The sequence below is a fragment of the Symphalangus syndactylus genome, chromosome 15, assembly GCF_028878055.3.
Source record: "Symphalangus syndactylus isolate Jambi chromosome 15, NHGRI_mSymSyn1-v2.1_pri, whole genome shotgun sequence".
Lineage (NCBI taxonomy): Eukaryota > Metazoa > Chordata > Mammalia > Primates > Hylobatidae > Symphalangus > Symphalangus syndactylus.
In genome coordinates, this window is record NC_072437.2 from 93,429,722 (window position 1) to 93,446,865 (window position 17,144).

A 17,144-nucleotide genomic window follows, 5' to 3' on the forward strand; every position below is an offset into this window, starting at 1 on the left:
TCATGTGAAAGGGTTAACAGACTGTAAAATACAAAGTTTTTTTTTTTTTTCAGGAGCTTCATTTTATTAATAGTATATCTTATTAAGATTCTTGCTTTTTACAGAAAAGTTGTAAAGATTAAGAAAAAAAATTCTGGCTGGGCGCGGTGGCTCATGCCTGTAATCCCAGCACTTTGGGAGGCCGAGGCGGGTGGATCACCTGAGGTCAGGAGTTCGAGACCAGCCCGGCCAACATGGAGAAACCCCGTCTCTACTAAAAATACAAAATTAGCCGCGGGTGGTGCCTGTAGTCCCAGCTACTCAGGAGGCTGAGGCAGGAGAATGGCATGAACCCAGGAGGTGGAGCTTGCAGTGAGCCGAGATCGCACCACTGCACTCTAGCCTGGGCGACAGAGTGAGACTCCATCTCAAAAAAAAAAAAAAAAAAAAAAAATTCTTGCTTTAATACATATATTTTTCAGCAAGTCTCCTGATTTAAAGTTTTTCATCCAAGTATAAATTAGAAAATCTAAACTGAAATAAACACAGTCTTTGAAATAGTAAAATCAATTATTAATACAGAATTATCCGATTTAAGATTATAATGGGCATATTTCACATACAAATATTAGTTTCTGGAGTAGGGGGTGCTTAACCAACAGAAGTGGTAATAGTGAGCTTTGCTAAGTTAAAGGTACTTCTATACGGCTGGTGGTAGTTGTATGGGATGATACCAATAATATACTTGATTGTCAGGGCTATTTCCAAGATACAATTAATTTCAAAATCATATCTGCCTTTAATGTATTTCACAAGAATATAATAAATATGAGCATCTTGAAATCCTTTGAAAACTTGTATAGAAAGGTAACAAATTGCTTTTACTGCCATAAACACTAAAAATCCTATGTAGTATATATCAGTACGTAAGTATGATGATAATGATGAAAGACTGTCTTCTATAAAGGGTCACAGATACATTAAAAAATCTTTTTTTTTTTTTTTGAGACGGAGTCTTGCTCTGTCACCCAGGCTGGAGTGCAGTAGCACCATCTTGGCTCATTGCAACCTCTGCCCCCCAGGTTCAAGTGATTCTCCTGCCTCAGCCTCCCGAGTAGCTGGGATTATAGGCACTTGCACCACCACGTCTGGCTAACTTTTGTATTTTTAGTAGAGATGGGGTTTCACCATGTTGGCCTGGCTGGTCTGGAACCCTGGCCTCAAGTGATTCGCCTGCCTTGGACTCCCAAAGTGCTGGGATTACAGGCGTGGGTCACTGCGCCTGGCCAAAAAATCTTTCATGTATCAGTTATTTATCACTGCCACAAATAGGAAGGTTTTTGCTTCTAGTGCACCCAAAATTTGTCAACAAGATTAAATTAAGCAGTTGCTAGTAACTTTGTATAAAATTACAGAGTAGAGCTTAGTGCATAAGGAACATACTTTACAAATATGTAAGAAATGTATTTATACATATGCGGCAAATTTCTAGGACTCAAAAACAGTCAACTCTCATTTATCCACATGCTGTTTCCACTCTATCTTAAGGGATAATTTTTATATATTTTTTGAGACAGGGTCACCTTTTTTTCACCAGGTGACACCAGGGTTGCTGTCACCTAGGCTGTCACTGCAGCCTCGACCTCCTGGCCCAAGCAATCCTCCCACCTAAGCCTCCCAAGTAGCTGCGACCACAGGAGAATGCCACCATGCCCAGCTAATTTTTTTTGTAGAGACAGTGTTTCCCTATGTTGCCTAGGCTGGTCTCAGAACTTCTGAGCCAAGTAATTCTCCTGCCTTGGCCTCCTAAAATGTTAGGATTATAAGTGTGAGCCACATGCTTGTCCTTAAGGGAGAATTTTTAAGACTCAGGCTGCTATCACTAACATAATAATTAACCATTCAGAAAATGTGAAGTTTTCCTCCCAATCTTTATTATTATTATTATTTTTGAGATGGAGTCTCGCTCTGTTGCCCAGGCTGGAGTGCAATAGCGCAATCTCGGCTCACTGTAACCTCCGCCTCCCAGGTTCAAGCAATTCTCCTGCCTCAGCCTCCCGAGAAGCTGGGATTACAGGTGCCTGCCACCATGCCTAGCTAATTTTCTGTATTTTTGGTAGAGATGGGGTTTCACCATGTTGGTCATGCTGGTCTCAAACTCCTTACCTCAAGTGATCCACTCACTTCTGCCTCCCAAAGTGCTAGGATTACAGGTGTGGGCCAATGCGCTTGGCCTCAATTATTAGTATTTAATAGAAATTAACATTACCCTTCAGCAATGTAGTCTCTGTTGCTGGGGAACTGCTGCTGGAGGTCAAATATACATTTTATGAATAATTGATGGATTATTTGCAGTTTTGGATATAATCTTCATTAACATGAAAATAACTTAGGGTTGACTACACATTTATTTTTAGTAAAGGAATACTCAACAATGAACCCTGCTTAAAAAGACAGCCCTACTGTAGGAATAAGTAGTTGTCTCCTAAAAAAGTGTGGAGATAGGAAATGTGTGGCAAATAAGTTTATTTTTTATTAACTGAGAGGGTCTCACTGCTGTGCAGGTTGGCATGAAATGGCGTCTTCAAAGCTCACTGCATCCTGGAACTCCTGAGCCCAAATGATCCTCTGCTTCAGCCTTCCTAGTAGCCAGGACTATAGGCAAGTGCCTCTACACCTGGCTAATTTTTAAGTTGTTTTGTAGAGACAGGGTCTTGCTAGTTTTCCCCAAGAGGGTCTTGAAATCCCAGCCTCAAGTGATCCTCTTGCCTTGGCTTCCTTCCAAAGCAGTGAGGTTAGAGGTGAGAGCCACTGTGCCCTGCCATGTTGACTTTGAAAAACCCTCTCATAACTTTCAATTGTCCTCAAGAAAAAGTTCAACTCTTTTTTTTTTGAGATGGAGCCTTGCTCTGTCGCCCAGGCTGGAGTGCAGTGGTGCAATCTCACTGCAACCTCTGCCTCCCAGGTTCAAGCAATTCTTCTGTCTCAGCCTCCCGAGTAGGTGAGATTACAGGCGCCTGCCACCACACCCAGCTAATTTTTGTATTTTTAGCAGAGACGGGGTTTCACCATGTTGGCCAGGCTGGTCTTGAACTCCTGACCTCGTGATCTGCTTGCCTCAGCCTCCCAAAGTGCTAGGATTACAGGCGTGAGCCACTGTGCCTGGCCAAAAGTTCAATTCTTTAACATGGCCCTACAAGGACTTTTGTGGACTCTGCTCCATTTTCCACTACCACTATATTCTAACAATAAAAGCTGTTTGCCTAGAATGCTCTTTGACTATACACTGACTACCACTAGCAGTAATACTATTTTTTTTTCCGAGATGGAGTCTCGCTCTGTCACCCAGGCTGGCGTGCAATGGCGAGATCTCGGCTCACTACAACCTCTGCTTCCTGGGTTCAAGTGATTCTCATGTCTCAGCCTCCTCAGTAGCTGGGATCACAGGCGCCCGCCACCACGCCCAGCTAATTTTTTTTGTATTTTTAGTAGAGACGGTGTTTCACCAGGTTGGCCAGACTGGTCTCGAACTCCTGATCTTAGGTGATCCACCCGCCTTGGCCTCCCAAAGTGCTGGGATTACAGGTGTGAGCCACTGCGCCTGGCCAATACTATTAATAATAGTTACAACCTACCGAATTCTTATTAGGCATGGGACAGTTTATATACATTATTAGTTTATACTTTATGAAGTAGGTACTATTCTTATTCCAGGTGTACAGACAAGGCACAGAGAAGTGAAGCGATTAACTGAGAGGAACACAGCTATTAAAGTGTAGGCACTTCAATCTGTTTCAATCCAAATCTGTCTGAATTCAATGATGTTCCCAAACTTGGAACATGAAAGTATCAACTTTCTCCAAGAAGTGTAACGTTTAATATCCTCTAATAGCAAATGTGATAAGGTTAGCACTTAAGACATTGGTTTACAACGGACCTGTGTACTTGATGCCTCCCCAACCGGAAGATAAGCCATCTGAACTCACGTTAAGGCGGCATGTTCACTTTTGCTTCCCCAGCTCCATAGTTACGTGTACCACAGTTCCTGGTACACGTAATGCGTGTTAATAAAGATTTGTTGAATAATCAAATAAGCGAAACTGCTTTTAAACAGAAAGCCATAATACAATGTTTTTTTTTTTTTTGAGACGGAGTCTCGCTCTGTCGCCCAGGCTGGAGCGCAGTGGCGCGATCTCGGCTCACTGCAAGCTCCGCCTCCCGGGTTCACGCCATTCTCCTGCCTCAGCCTCTCCGAGTAGCTGGGACTACAGGCGCCCGCCACCACGCCCGGCTAATTTTTTTTGTATTTTTAGTAGAGACGGGGTTTCACCATGTTAGCCAGGATGGTCTCGATCTCCTGACCTCGTGATCCGCCCGCCTCGGCCTCCCAGAGTGCTGGGATTACAAGCGTGAGCCACCGCGCCCGGCCAATACAATGTTATTACCTTCGAATTTGGCTACAGAACATCACCAAGCTTACCAGTTCGTGATCTAGACTCCACTTTTCCCCATTTTTTCAGTGTGCTACTTTTGCTTATATCCATTCTTCTGTGACTTTGTTTGCCACAATTCCTTAAATACTTCCACCCCTCCTTTTCATAACAGCGATTTGCCGTTTGTGAACCTCTTCTACAGAGAAAAACTAGAATGTTACTTTTCCCTTCATAGCAATTCTTTAAAATTTCGGAAAGCCTTTAAAAGGGTATTAGCGCAAACATCAGAGATAGCTGAGGTTAAAACTATCTTTTCAGAGATCGCTGAGGTTAAAACTATCTTTTAAAAATGAATTTCACCGTCTCAAAAAAAAATGAATTTCAAATCAAGGCTAGGCTGATTGGAGAAGAGCAACCTAGTATATTTATAAAGGTCTTCCAGTGCTGTCTAAGCTGGAAGTGTTGTCCCGGGTGGCATCCTAGTTTTCATAATTTACCGAAGGCCCTTGGTAATATAAATGCAGAGAATAACAGGTGCTGCACTGAGCAGGGGGTCTGTCTAAATCAACCTTTTTGGCTCCATTTTTTGACAAAGGGCCAAGTGGTTAGCGTAATCGGTCCAGTAGTTCTCATTACCTTCGAGGGGAAGGCGAAAGAGGAGAGGGGCGACGAAAGGAAACGGGGAGAGGAAGTGTGGCAAACAGAAGATATTCTTCAGGTAGAGCCAGGGCTCGGGCCGCGTCCCCAGGTGGCCCCTCCAAACGACCGTTTACACTGTCAATTTTCTCTTTTCAATGAAAAAAAAAAGACGTCTGGCTTTTTAAGTAAGAGAATACACAAATAAGGAAGGTATCAGGTCTCGTGAGAACTTCGGCGCCAGATCCGCGTCCGGAACGCCACCGAGAGCCGCCGGTCCAACTGCCGATAGCTCGCGGATGCCCCCGGGGGCCCGACGCCGGCCAGGCTTCCCCTAGCGCTCCCGCTACCCATAAGCCCTCGCGTCTCGGCGCGCACGCGCAGCGGCGACGGCCGTCTCAGGAAGAGGAAAATGGAATAAACAACTCGGAGGAACCAGAGCGCGAGAGAGCGAGTGGAGGCAGAATTTAAAAATAAACCGGCCCCTCCGCCCTCCCCACCCGCTTGCCGCTGCCGCTCCCTCTTCCCCTGCCCGCGCCCTCGAAGTCCCCGTCTGGGCCCGCGCGCCCACCCCGTCGTCCCGCGCGGCCCCTTTAAGAAAAGAGAACGAGAGAGTGAGTGAGAGAATCCCAACTCTCCCCCTACCCTCCCTCCTTCTACCCCCTCCTCCCTCCCCTCCCCCCTCTCCCCGGGCGGCTCCGGCTCCCGCAGCGGGACAGACCCACCCGCCCAGGCTTTTATCCGGCACCGGCAGCGTCTTCCTTTCCTCCCCCGTCTATGGTGGCGGCAGCGGCGGCTCCTCGGGCGGCGGTGGAAGACGAGGCTGCGGCGTTGCCATGAACAGTGGCGGCGGCCTCCCGCCCCCCACGGCCGCCGCCTCCCCTTCCTCCTCCTCGCTGGCGGCGGCGGTGGCGGTGGTGGCCCCGCCGGGGATCGGGGGTGTCCCCGGCGGGGCGGCGGTAGGAGTGAAGCTGAAGTACTGCCGGTACTACGCTAAGGATAAGACTTGCTTCTACGGGGAGGAGTGTCAGTTCCTGCATGAGGACCCTGCCGCCGGGGCTGCCCCGGGCCTCGGCCTCCATAGCAACAGCGTCCCCCTGGCTCTGGCTGGTGCACCCGTGGCCGGCTTTCCGCCCGGAGCCGTCGCGGGCGGGGGAGCTGGGCCGCCCCCGGGGCCCAAGAAGCCGGACCTGGGGGACCCGGGGACAGGAGCCGCAGCCGGCGGAGGAGGCAGCAGCGGGGGACTCGATGGACCGCGGCTGGCAAGTGAGTGTGGTTCGGGCGGGGCGGGCCGCGGCGGCGGAGGGCAGGCCTGGGGCCGGATGAGGCCCTGCTGCCGACGGGAGCTGAGCACGGCCCGCGGGCTCCCCCCCTCACCTCCCAAGGCGGTCTGAGAGGCCTAGGCCGGGCCTGAGCCCTCCTTCCTTCTTCCTGCTTCCCCTCCCCACTGCCTTCGGCAAGTCGGAGAGCGCGGGGAGGTTGGGTTCCCGGGAACGTGGGTGGGAGGACTGGGGTGATGTGAGTGGGGGCGGGGAGGAAGGGGGATGGGCTGTGGCGTGCGGAGTGTGAGAAAGGGGGTGTCGTTTCCGGGGGGTGTGGAAAGGGGCCGGGTTTGCAGGCACATGTGTTTTGCGTGCCCTTGTGGAGTGGCGTCTGCAGTGTTGAGGTTCCCTAGTGGGGAGGTGTGTGTGTGTGTGTGTGTGTGTGTGTGTGTGTGTGTGTGTAGGGGGCGGGAGGTGAGGGGCGGGCTTAAGGCTTCGTGGAGTAGGTTGAAAGAACGGAAAAAGTTTGTAGAAGACTTGCGGGAGAAAGGTTTTGCAGGCAGGAAATGCTTTCTAAGGATTAGGAGAGAGCGGACTGTCGCGTTCAAAGTGTGCTCAGGTTTAATCGAGAGTTTAGAGTAGGGACTTCACAAAGACGCATTTCATCTGAGTTTCCCTGAAAGCTAGAATAAGTTTGCTGGTGTCAGCTGGGATCCTGTCTTCTATGGCTTTGTATCAAGCGAACTCTTAGCATTGTGTCTTGAAAGCATGTCATGTGCAGCCTGCGTTTCTGTGCAACTGAGCATTTGGGTGGGGACATTTTAAGGCTGTTTATATTTTTCATGTGTTGTTGGTTTTTTTTTTTTTTTTTTTGGAGAGAGTCTCACCCCGTCGTTCAGGCTGGAGTGCAGTTGCGCGATCTCAGCTCACTGTAACCTCCGCCTCCCGAGTTCAAGCGATTCTGTTGCCTCTGCCTACGGAGTAGCTAGGACTACAGGCGCACGCCACCACGCCCAGATAATTTTTTATAGTTTTAGTTGAGATAGTAGTCTCGCTGTGTTGGCCAGGCTGGTCTCAAACTGCTGGCCTCAAGTGATCTGCCCTCCTCAGCCTCTCAGAGTGTGTTGTTATCTATTGACTTGAAGCTTGTTTATTGTTAGTGGAGTTCACAGTTGAATGTGAGCGTAATCTATTAGAGAATGTTGCCTTTACAAATAGAGCCGGTGCCAGATGTTCCTGTTTTGTTTCTTAGTATATTGAGCGTTTCTAAACCAAATAGGAGTGCTACTTTCCTGGGAATGCTGGAGAACTTCTAGATCTTAAAATAATCTGATAGGCAGTTCAATTTGTACATGAGAACATTTTGTCTTTTTCTTAAACACTGTTAGTGAACCTGATAGAAAGTTTTAGCATTTAATTGGTCTATGAGGATTATTTAATATCTTCCCCGGGGTTTTGCTTTCTTGCTTTTTCTTTTGAGACGGGATCTTCCTATGTTGCCCAAGCTGGTCTGGAACTCCTGGACTCAAGCGATCTTCCTGCCTGGGCCTCTCAAAGTGCTGGGATTACAGGAGTGAAGCACCATGCTGGGCCAAGTGCTGTTCTGTTCTTTTCTTTTCTCCTTTCTCTTTCTTTTATAGAAGTGTTTCATTTGTTGAGATGGGCTTGACTTTAATGAGGATATATTTGCTGAGGCTGATAATGCTAAGAAAATTAATTTGTAAATTCAGATGTTTTGTAAAACAAATGGTTACTTGCGGGTGGAATTTTATCACTTTCGAGCATCAACCTTGGATTTTCAGGTTAAACTTCTGCTGGATGTGTGAGTCGTGACTCAGTAGTAACGTTTGATTAGTAACCAATGACACTGAACGATAGTTTTCTTACTGACAGAAAGAGGCACTTTTTTTTTTTTTTTTTTTTTTTGAGATGGAGGCTCGCTTGTCGCCCAGGCTGAAGTGCAGTGGTGCGATCGCGGCTCACAGCAACCTCCACCTCCCAGGTTCAAGCAATTCTCTTGCCTCAGCCTCCCAAGTAGCTGGGATTACAGGCATGCACCACCACGACCGGCTTATTTTTGTATTTTTAGTAGAGACGGGGTATCCCCATGTTGGCCCGGTGGATCTCGAACTCCTGACCTCGGGTGATCCTCCTGCCTCCGCCTCCCAAAGTGCTGGGATTACAGGTGTGAGCCACTGTGCTGGCCAGAAAGAGGCACTTTTTAAAATGCTGGTGTTAGACTTCATAGGTGATCTTTCTAGGATTTTCTTTTTAAAAAACTTTTAAAGTTTTATTTATCTATTAATCTTATTCCTGACAGACAGCTGTGACGATCATTCTAGGATTTTCTTCTTTTTTTTTTTTTTGAGACGGAGTTTCGCTCTTGTTTACGAGGCTGGAGTGCAATCTAGTGATCTCGGCTCACCGCAACCTCTGCTTCCCGGGTTCAAGAGATTCTCCTGCCTCAGCCTCCCTAGTAGCTGGGATTACAGGCATGCACCACCACGCCCAGCTAATATTGTAGTTTTAGTAGAGACGGGGTTTCTCCATGTTGGTCAGGCTGGTCTCAAACTCCTGACCTCAGGTGATCCGCCTACCTCCGCCTCCTAAAGTGCTGGGATTACTGGCGGGAGCCACCGCACCTGGCCGAGGATTTTCTGATTAACGCACAATAGGTAGTAGGGTGGAGACTTGAAAGAGGACAGGATGTAAGCAGATGAAGATGAGAGGGGAAGGTAAGTACCCTTAGGTGGAGGAAAAAATGTTAGCAGTGGCTCAAAGGTGGGACACCTTAGGAAAATGATTGAGATATAGGGACTTGAGAGGATAGGCAGTTAATGCTGAAAAGATATTTTAAAATTAATACTTTGTCACTTGTTAGTAAAAGTTGTCTGATTAAATAGTTCATTTATGTACTTGGATTCTGTGGTGTTTGCTTTAGCTTGACTGGCTGAAGCCTAAGGCTCCGCTTTTCTGTGGTAGGCTTCTTGGTATCTCTCAGTAATTCCTTACGGATGGAGATTTCTTCATAAGGAATCACAACCTAGGTATTACTGAGAGATACCAAGGAGTGGGAAATAATGTTGCTCAGGAATCAGGAAAAAAGGTTGTGTTGGTAATTGCATGGCTTCTTTGAGTTTTTACACATATTGTTCATTTTTTAGACTACTTTCTACGTTTTACTGTATTCTTAGTGTGTTTTGAGACAGTATTGATCTGTTTGTTTATTTTATTTTAAAGAGATGATGTCTTGCTGTGTTGTCCAGGCTGGTTTCAAACTCCTGGGCTCTAGCAATCTCCTGCCTTGACTTCTCAAAGTAGTGGGATTATAGGTGTGAGCTACCACATCTGGCCTTCATTTGTTAATTATGTGTGTGAGGCAGTTAAAATAGATGGCACTTTTTTTTGTTTGTTTTTGAGACAGGGACCACAGGCACTGGCTACCAAGCCCGTCTAATTATTTTGTATTTTTGGTAGAGACGAGGTTTCCCTATGTTGCCCAGGCTGGTCCGAAACTTCTGGGCTCAAAGTGATCTGCCTACCCTGTGAGCCACCATATATACCATAATTTAGTGTTTTTAATTTCCATGTTTGTGGGTTTTGATTGAATTATTTGACAACAAAAGAAACAAAAGATTTAATATACAAGTACAAATTTCTGGTTTCCCTTTAAGGACATCTCTTACCTGTGTGGGATTCTCTCCATTTTGACTCATTCCCTAACTGGATGACTTTTATATCTAGGCATTTGAGGTTTTGACCCTAACTTTAGCACTTCACATTTGCAGAATTGTTTTTGTTTTGTTGGTGTTTCAGATAGTGTTAAAACCTTGGAGGTGGATGCAGGAGAAAACTTTATCCTTATTTTGCAATCATTGGAAAACTGAAGCACAAAGGCTTTTTCTTAGTACACTTAGTTGCAATGATATTTCAGCCTTATAAGGAAACTGCAATTTGGTTTTTCTTTTTTTTTTTTTTGAGGAGGGGATTGGGGGTTCTTGCTATGTTGTCTAGGTTAGACTCCCAACTCCTGGGCTCAAGTGATCCTAGCACCTCAGCCTCCTGAGTAGCTGGGACTACAGGTATGCCGTACCATGCCTAGCTTACTTAACATTTCGTATTTCTGTTAGTCTTGGGATTTTTCTAAGGCTTAAGAGTGATTTGATTTGTATTCAACTGCATTATGGATTCATGACATTTAATGATATAATTCTAATATTTTCAACTGGCTAGATTTTCAAAATGGCTTTAATCTTCAAAGTGTACAATTTTTAGCAAGTAAAATATTTATTATGCCAGTATTTGTATTTTATGCACATTATTTGAAACCCAGTAGTTTTAATTTACCAAAATACACTTTTCAGTTCTCCTAATGTAGTTACTAGTGAATAAGACATGTTTCAGATAGAATCCTGGCTCTTTGACTAGCTTTGTGACTGAACGAATTTTTAACCTTTAAGCCTCAGTTTTTCTCATCTGGCAAATGGAGATGTTATGAAAATTGCATGGCATTGCCTGCACATATTGAGGTTTCAGTCTTAGTTGTTGCTATTATTAAATATTAATAATCTATAGTTAACCTCTATATTTCCTTCTCCAAATCTTTGAGGGCATACATTGAAGACCAGTAAAATAGCTACAGATTATTGAATTGTGATTGTCTGTCCAAATGGAGGAGAGCAGTGCCATGGATAACATGAAGTTCAGAGGTTAACTTTGGAGTATGTAACGTGTAGTGTGTGGCAAAGCTGTTTTTGTTTAAGCCAAGACTAGCCTTTTCATCCCACAAACCTATACTAAGTGACAGAAAAGTGAGTACTGCCAATTTGCTGTTAGGATAGCTGGCCTAAGTTTAAACATTTTTATTGGAATAATATACTAAGTATATCACAAAGACTTTATAATACTATTCATTTCACTCATTTAATATTCTGCTTCCAAGGTGGTAAGCCCTGATTTAGGTGATAGGAACAACAACAGCAACAAAAAAACATAATTCAGCCCTAATGGCGTTTACATTCTAGTGGGGCTATAAACATTTATAAGGTAATACTTGGTTTTGATAAGTTTTTTTTTTTTTTTTTTTTTTGAGATGGAGTCTCGCTCTGTCGCCCAGGCTGGAGTGCAGTGGCGTGATCTCGGTTCACTGCAAGCTCCGCCTCCCGGGTTCACGCCATTCTCCTGCCTCAGCCTCCTGAGTAGCTGGGACTACAGGCGCCCGCCACCACGCCCGGCTAATTTTTTTGTATTTTTAGTAGAGACGGGGTTTCACCGTGTTAGCCAGGATGGTCTCGATCTCCTGACCTTGTGATCCACCCGCCTCGGCCTCCCAAAGTGCTGGGATTACAGGCGTGAGCCACTCGGCCCGGCTGGTTTCGGTAAGTTTTATGAGGACAACTCGAGGGATAACATAACTCCAGGTAAGGTTCAGTTAACAATAAAGCACTTTTTCCTATAAAAGTGCATTTGATGAGATCGGGCTTGTTCAGAGTGGTATGATCGTAGACTGAAAGTGCATTTGAAATGACCCTTTAAGAAGATAAATGATTATCAAAAGCAAACCAAAACATCATCCTTTTTTTTTTTTTTTTTTTTTCCTCAGAGCCTCATTCTGTAGCCCAGGCTGAAGTGCACTGGCACTATCTTGGCTCACTGCAACCTCTGCTGCCCAGGTTCAAGTGGTTCTCCTGCCTCAGCCTCCCAAGTAGCTGGGATTACAGGAGCCTGCCACCGCGACTGGCTAATTTTTGTATTTTTAGTAGAGATGGGGTTTCACAATCTTCGCCAGGCTGATCTTGAACTCCTGACCTCGTGATCCACCTGCCTCGGCCTCCCAAAGCGCTGGAACTACAGGCATGAGCCACTGCGCCCGGCCCAGTATCATCCTTTTATATGCCATTTTAAGGAATTTTTTTTCCCCAATTTTAAATGAACTTTTTATTTTGACATAATTGTAGAATCACCTGAAATTGTAAGATACAGTACGGATATCTCATGTACTCTTCTTTTATAACGGATAGTAACATCTTTTATAGCTGTAGTACAGTATCATGGCCAGTATTGATTGCTGTAGTCTACTTGTTCACATTTCCACAGTCTTATTTGCACTTGCGTGTGTGTGTGTGTGTGTGTGTGTACATACTACAGATGGTGCCTAACTTAATGGTTTGGCTTTCAGTTTTTTGACTTTTGTTTGACAATTTTTTGAGACAGAGTCTCGCTCTATCACCCAGGCTGGAGTGCAGTGGTGTGATCTCTGCTCACTGCAACCTCCGCCTCCTGGGTTCAAGCGATTCTCATGTCACAGACTCGCGAGTAGCTGGACTTACAGGCGCACACCACCATGCCTGGCTAATTTCTTTGTCTTTTTAGTAGAGACAGGGTTTCACCACGTTGGCCAGGCGGGTCTCAAACTTCTGACCTCAAGCAATCCGCTCACCTTGACCTCCCAGAGTGCTAGGATTATAGGCGTGACCCACTGAGCCTGGCCTAATTTGTTTTTAACTTTTCATTTTTTTTAAAGGAGACAGGGGCTGGCCTTGAACTTCTGGCCTCAAGCAATACTCCTGCCTTGGTCTCTGAAGTAACTGGGATGACAGGTGGGAGCCACCCTGCCAAGCTAATTTTTTTTTTTTTTTTTTTTTTGAGACAGTTTCCCTCTGTCACCCAGGCTGGAGTGCAGTGGCGCAGTTTTGGCACACTGCAGCCTCCACCTCCCAGGTTCGAGTGATTCTCAATTCTCATGTCTTGGCCTCCTGAGTAGCTGGGATTACAGGCTTGTGCCACCACGCCCAGCTAATTTTTATATTTTTAGAAGAGATGAGGGTTTCACCATGTTGGCCAGGCAGGTCTCTAACCCCTAACTTCAAGTGATCCACCTGCCTCAGCCTCCCAAAGCACTGGGATTGCAGGTGTGAGTCACCGTGCCTGGCCCTGAGTTTTTACATGATGAAAGGTACACTTTTTTGGTAAAAATTTACATTGGAATAGAAGTGTATAAAGTCGAAATAAATCAGTCTCCTCATCTTATTGCCCAGGGTTAATCATTATTAATAGTCTGTGTGTTTAGATCTTTTCTACACATTGTATGGTATAGACATATATCTAGTATATATATTAAAATATATGAATACCATATATATACCTATATATGCTATATATATTTTTTCCTCTGTCTCTGTCTCTCTCTCTCTTGTATTAGCTTGGGTTGCCAAAAGAAAATATTATAGGCTGGGTAGTTAACTTCCCCCTGCCCCTCCGCCCCCCATAGATCTAGGAACTTGAGTGGCTAAGTGGTTTAAACAACAGAAATGTATTTTCTCAGACTTTCAGAGGTTGGAAGTCCCAGATGAGGAGTTGGGTTCCTGGTGAGGGCTCTCTCCTGGCTATATTATCTAGGTATGTGAGCACCCAAACTTAGATGGTATAGCCTACTGCATGCTAGGTAGTATGGTCTATAACCTGTTGCTTCTAGGCCACAAACTTGTACAGCCTGTTACTGTACTGAATACTTTAGGCAGTGGTATACAAAGGTAAGTATTTGTGTATTAAAACATTTAAACAGGCCAGGCGTGGTGGCTCACACCTGTAATCCCAATACTTTGGGAGGCCGAGGCAGGAGGATCATGAGGTCAAGAGATAGAGACCATCCTGGCCAACATGGAGAAAGCCTGTCTCCACTAAAAATACAAAAACTTAGCTGGGCGTGGTGGAGCACGCCTGTAGTCCAGCTACTTGGGAGGCTGAGGCAGAATTGCTTGAACCCGGGAGGCAGAGGTTGCAGGGTTGTAGTGACCTGAGATCGTGCCACTGCACTCCAGCCTGGTGACAAAGCAAGACTCCGTTTCAAAAAAAAAAAAAAGGAAAAGAAAAAAACAGAAAAGGTACAGTAAAAATATAGTGTTACAGTTTTATGTGATCACCGTCCTACATTTGGTCTGTTATCGACCAAAACATTGTTACCAACAAATCAATATATGTTTGTGTCTCATTTCAGTACTTAGTAATTAGTACTGGACCGAAATTTTAATTTTATTGCACTTTTCTTACAAAATAAAACTAGCTTTTGGCTAGTCATTCGGTCTGTGTGAAAATACATTTCTTTGCAGATGGTCCCCACATTTTGAATTTACAATTCATTTATCAGAATGCAGCCCCATTCATAAGTCAAGGAACGCCTAGACTTATGATTCGACTTCCAGTTTTTGACTTTAGGATGAGTTTATTCAGGCATTAAACGCATTTTTGACATAACAGTACTGACTTAAAATAGTTACATCTCAATAAAACCCTTGTTAAGCAGAAACTGTTGTTAAGTTGAAAATGCGTTTAATTCACCTAACCTGTCAAACATCATAGCTTAGCCTAGCCTACCTTAAATATGCTCAGAATACTTACATTAGCTACAGTTGGGCAAAATTACCTGACAGCACAGTATACTGTATCAGTTGTTTACCCTCCTAATTGAGTGGTTCACTGGGAGGTGTAGCCTGCTGCCATTGTGCAACTTTGTGACATAGTATGATACCACGAATCACTAACCTGGGAAAAGATTAAACCTCAAAATTTGAAATATGGTTTCTACTGAACTCATATCATTTTTCACATCATCATAAAGTCAAACCATCATAGTCAGTTGGAAATTGTCTAAGTAAGGGTATGCCGATCTCACTAATCCTGGCTGAGTCAGTTGGCATTTAGGTAATAGCCCTCTTCCCTGAAAAAAGCTTTGTCTTTTCTGATATCTCTTTTGGCATTATCTCTCTTGCTTTTTCTGTAAAAAATAAAGATACTGTTCCTATTTTTCTAAAGCTAGTTTGATTTTTTTTTTTCTTTTCTTTTTGAGACAAAGTCTTGCTCTGTTTCCCATGCTGGAGTGCAGTGGTGTGATCACAGCCCTTTGCAGTCTTGACCTGCTGGGCTCAAGCGATTCTTCTGCCTCAGCCTCCCAAGTAGCTGAGACTACAGGCATAAGCCAGCATGTCCAGCTCATTTTTAAATTTTTTGTTGAGATGGGGTCTCCCTGTGTTTCCCAGGGTGTTCTCTAACTCCTGGGCTCAAGTGAGCCTCCTGTGTCAGCCTCCGAGAATGTTGGAATTAAGGACCGCCACACTCTGCCTAAAGCTAGTTTTAAATTATAGCGTGTGTGTGTGTATATATATATTTTTTAGAGATGGGGTCTTGCTCATTTGCCCAGGCTGGAGTACTGTGGTACAATCATAGCTCGCTGCAGCATTGAACTCCTGGGCTCTAGCAAATCTCTCTCCTCAGTCCACTGAGTAGCTGGGACTACAGGCATGTACCACCATGCCTGGTTATATATTTTTAATATTAAAAAAAATACCAGTGTCAGAAAAATAAGAACAATATCTTGTTTTCAGAATTAGAAATGTAATACATGGACAGGTTAAAAATTTAAATAGCTCAAAAGGATACATAGTGAAAAATAGCCTCCTTCCCTCCCTAGTTACCTGATCCCTGTCTCCCAAAGACACTCTTTCTAGCTTATTTGGGGTAGCCACTGACAAATATTCTTTGCCTATACTGTTATTCATATGTTTATATTTCTCTATGTCTAACACATTAACACACATATATACACATATGCATGAGTGCACACATGGAAGCCTAATGTACTTTGAATTTTCTTACCTAATGGCTTATCTTGTAGTTTGTTCCACATTCACACATAGAAATCTACTTTATTCTTTCTCGTGACTGTGTAAATACTCCATTATATGTTTATATTATTTGATTGTTTATAATGGATATTTCAGTTGTTTATAGTCTTGCTATTAACAAATGTTGGCACAAAGTTATGTTTTAATGTACTAAGTGTATTTATTTACATATGCATTTACACAAATATGTGACATATACTTAATGAGCATATAGAGTCTTCAGTAATCTGGTTCACACTTGATACATTAAAAAAAAAAACACTGTGTGGGGTGTGGTGACTCATATCTGTAATCCTAGTACTTTGGAAGGCCGAGATGGGAAGACTGCTTGAGCTCAGAAGTTCGAGCCCAGCCTGGGCAATGTAGTGAGACTCTGTTTCTACTAAAAATAAAAAAAATTAGCTAGGCTTGGTAGTGCACCTGTAGTCCTAGCTACTCAGGAGGCTGATGTGAGAGGATTGCTTGAACCCAGGAGACCCAGGAGGTAGAGGATGCAGTGAGCCGTGATCACGCCACTGCCCTCCAGCAAGACCCTGTCTCCAAAAAAAAAGAAAAAAGAAACCCACTGTATTTATATACCATTGGTTGAAAATAAGATACTTGAAATATTCATTCATATCTGCCCCAGTAAAATTTTTCTCCCCAATGGCTCACATATCTAGAAATAGTTATATAAATCACATCTTTGGTAACTTAATAAGTTGATATTTGTAAGTAGTCTAGTAGTCGCTGGAAAGTTTCATTTGTGTATGTAATAAAATTATATTGTTATTGATTATTTACTAGTCGATCTACATTCATGTTTTGTTTGTTTTGCTTTGTTTTTAGAGGTCTTGCTCTGTCACCCAGGCTATAGTGCAGTGGCACACTCGTGGCTCACTGCATACACCTTTGAACTCCTGGGCTCAAGTTACCCTCTTGCCTCAGCCTCCTTAGTAGTTAGGTCTACAGGGACAGGCAACCACACCTGACTAATTTTTTAAATTTTTTATAGAGACAGGGTCTTGCTATGTTGCCCAGGATGGTCTTGAACTCCTGGCCTCAAGTGAACCTCTCACCTTAGTCAGCCAAAGTGTTGTGCTGGGATTACAGGCATAAGCCACCATGCCAAGCCTACATTCTTTATATAGATATCTTACGCTGCTTTTAGAGAT

The 17,144-nt window shown here is 44.2% G+C and overlaps 1 protein-coding gene across 6 annotated transcripts in view; it reads left to right on the plus strand.

The window, feature by feature from the left end:
- The first annotated feature begins 1,154 nt into the window (after positions 1-1,154).
- The window catches only part of PAN3 (poly(A) specific ribonuclease subunit PAN3), a 163,955-nt gene continuing 147,965 nt past the window's right edge, over positions 1,155-17,144 (plus strand). For all 6 annotated transcript variants that reach the window (XM_055244578.2, XM_055244581.2, XM_055244579.2 and 3 more), the window contains exon 1: positions 1,155-6,314. In XM_055244578.2, the coding sequence (XP_055100553.1) occupies positions 5,885-6,314 (430 nt within the window). In that variant the 5' untranslated portion in view covers positions 1,155-5,884. The remainder of the gene's footprint in view (positions 6,315-17,144) is intronic.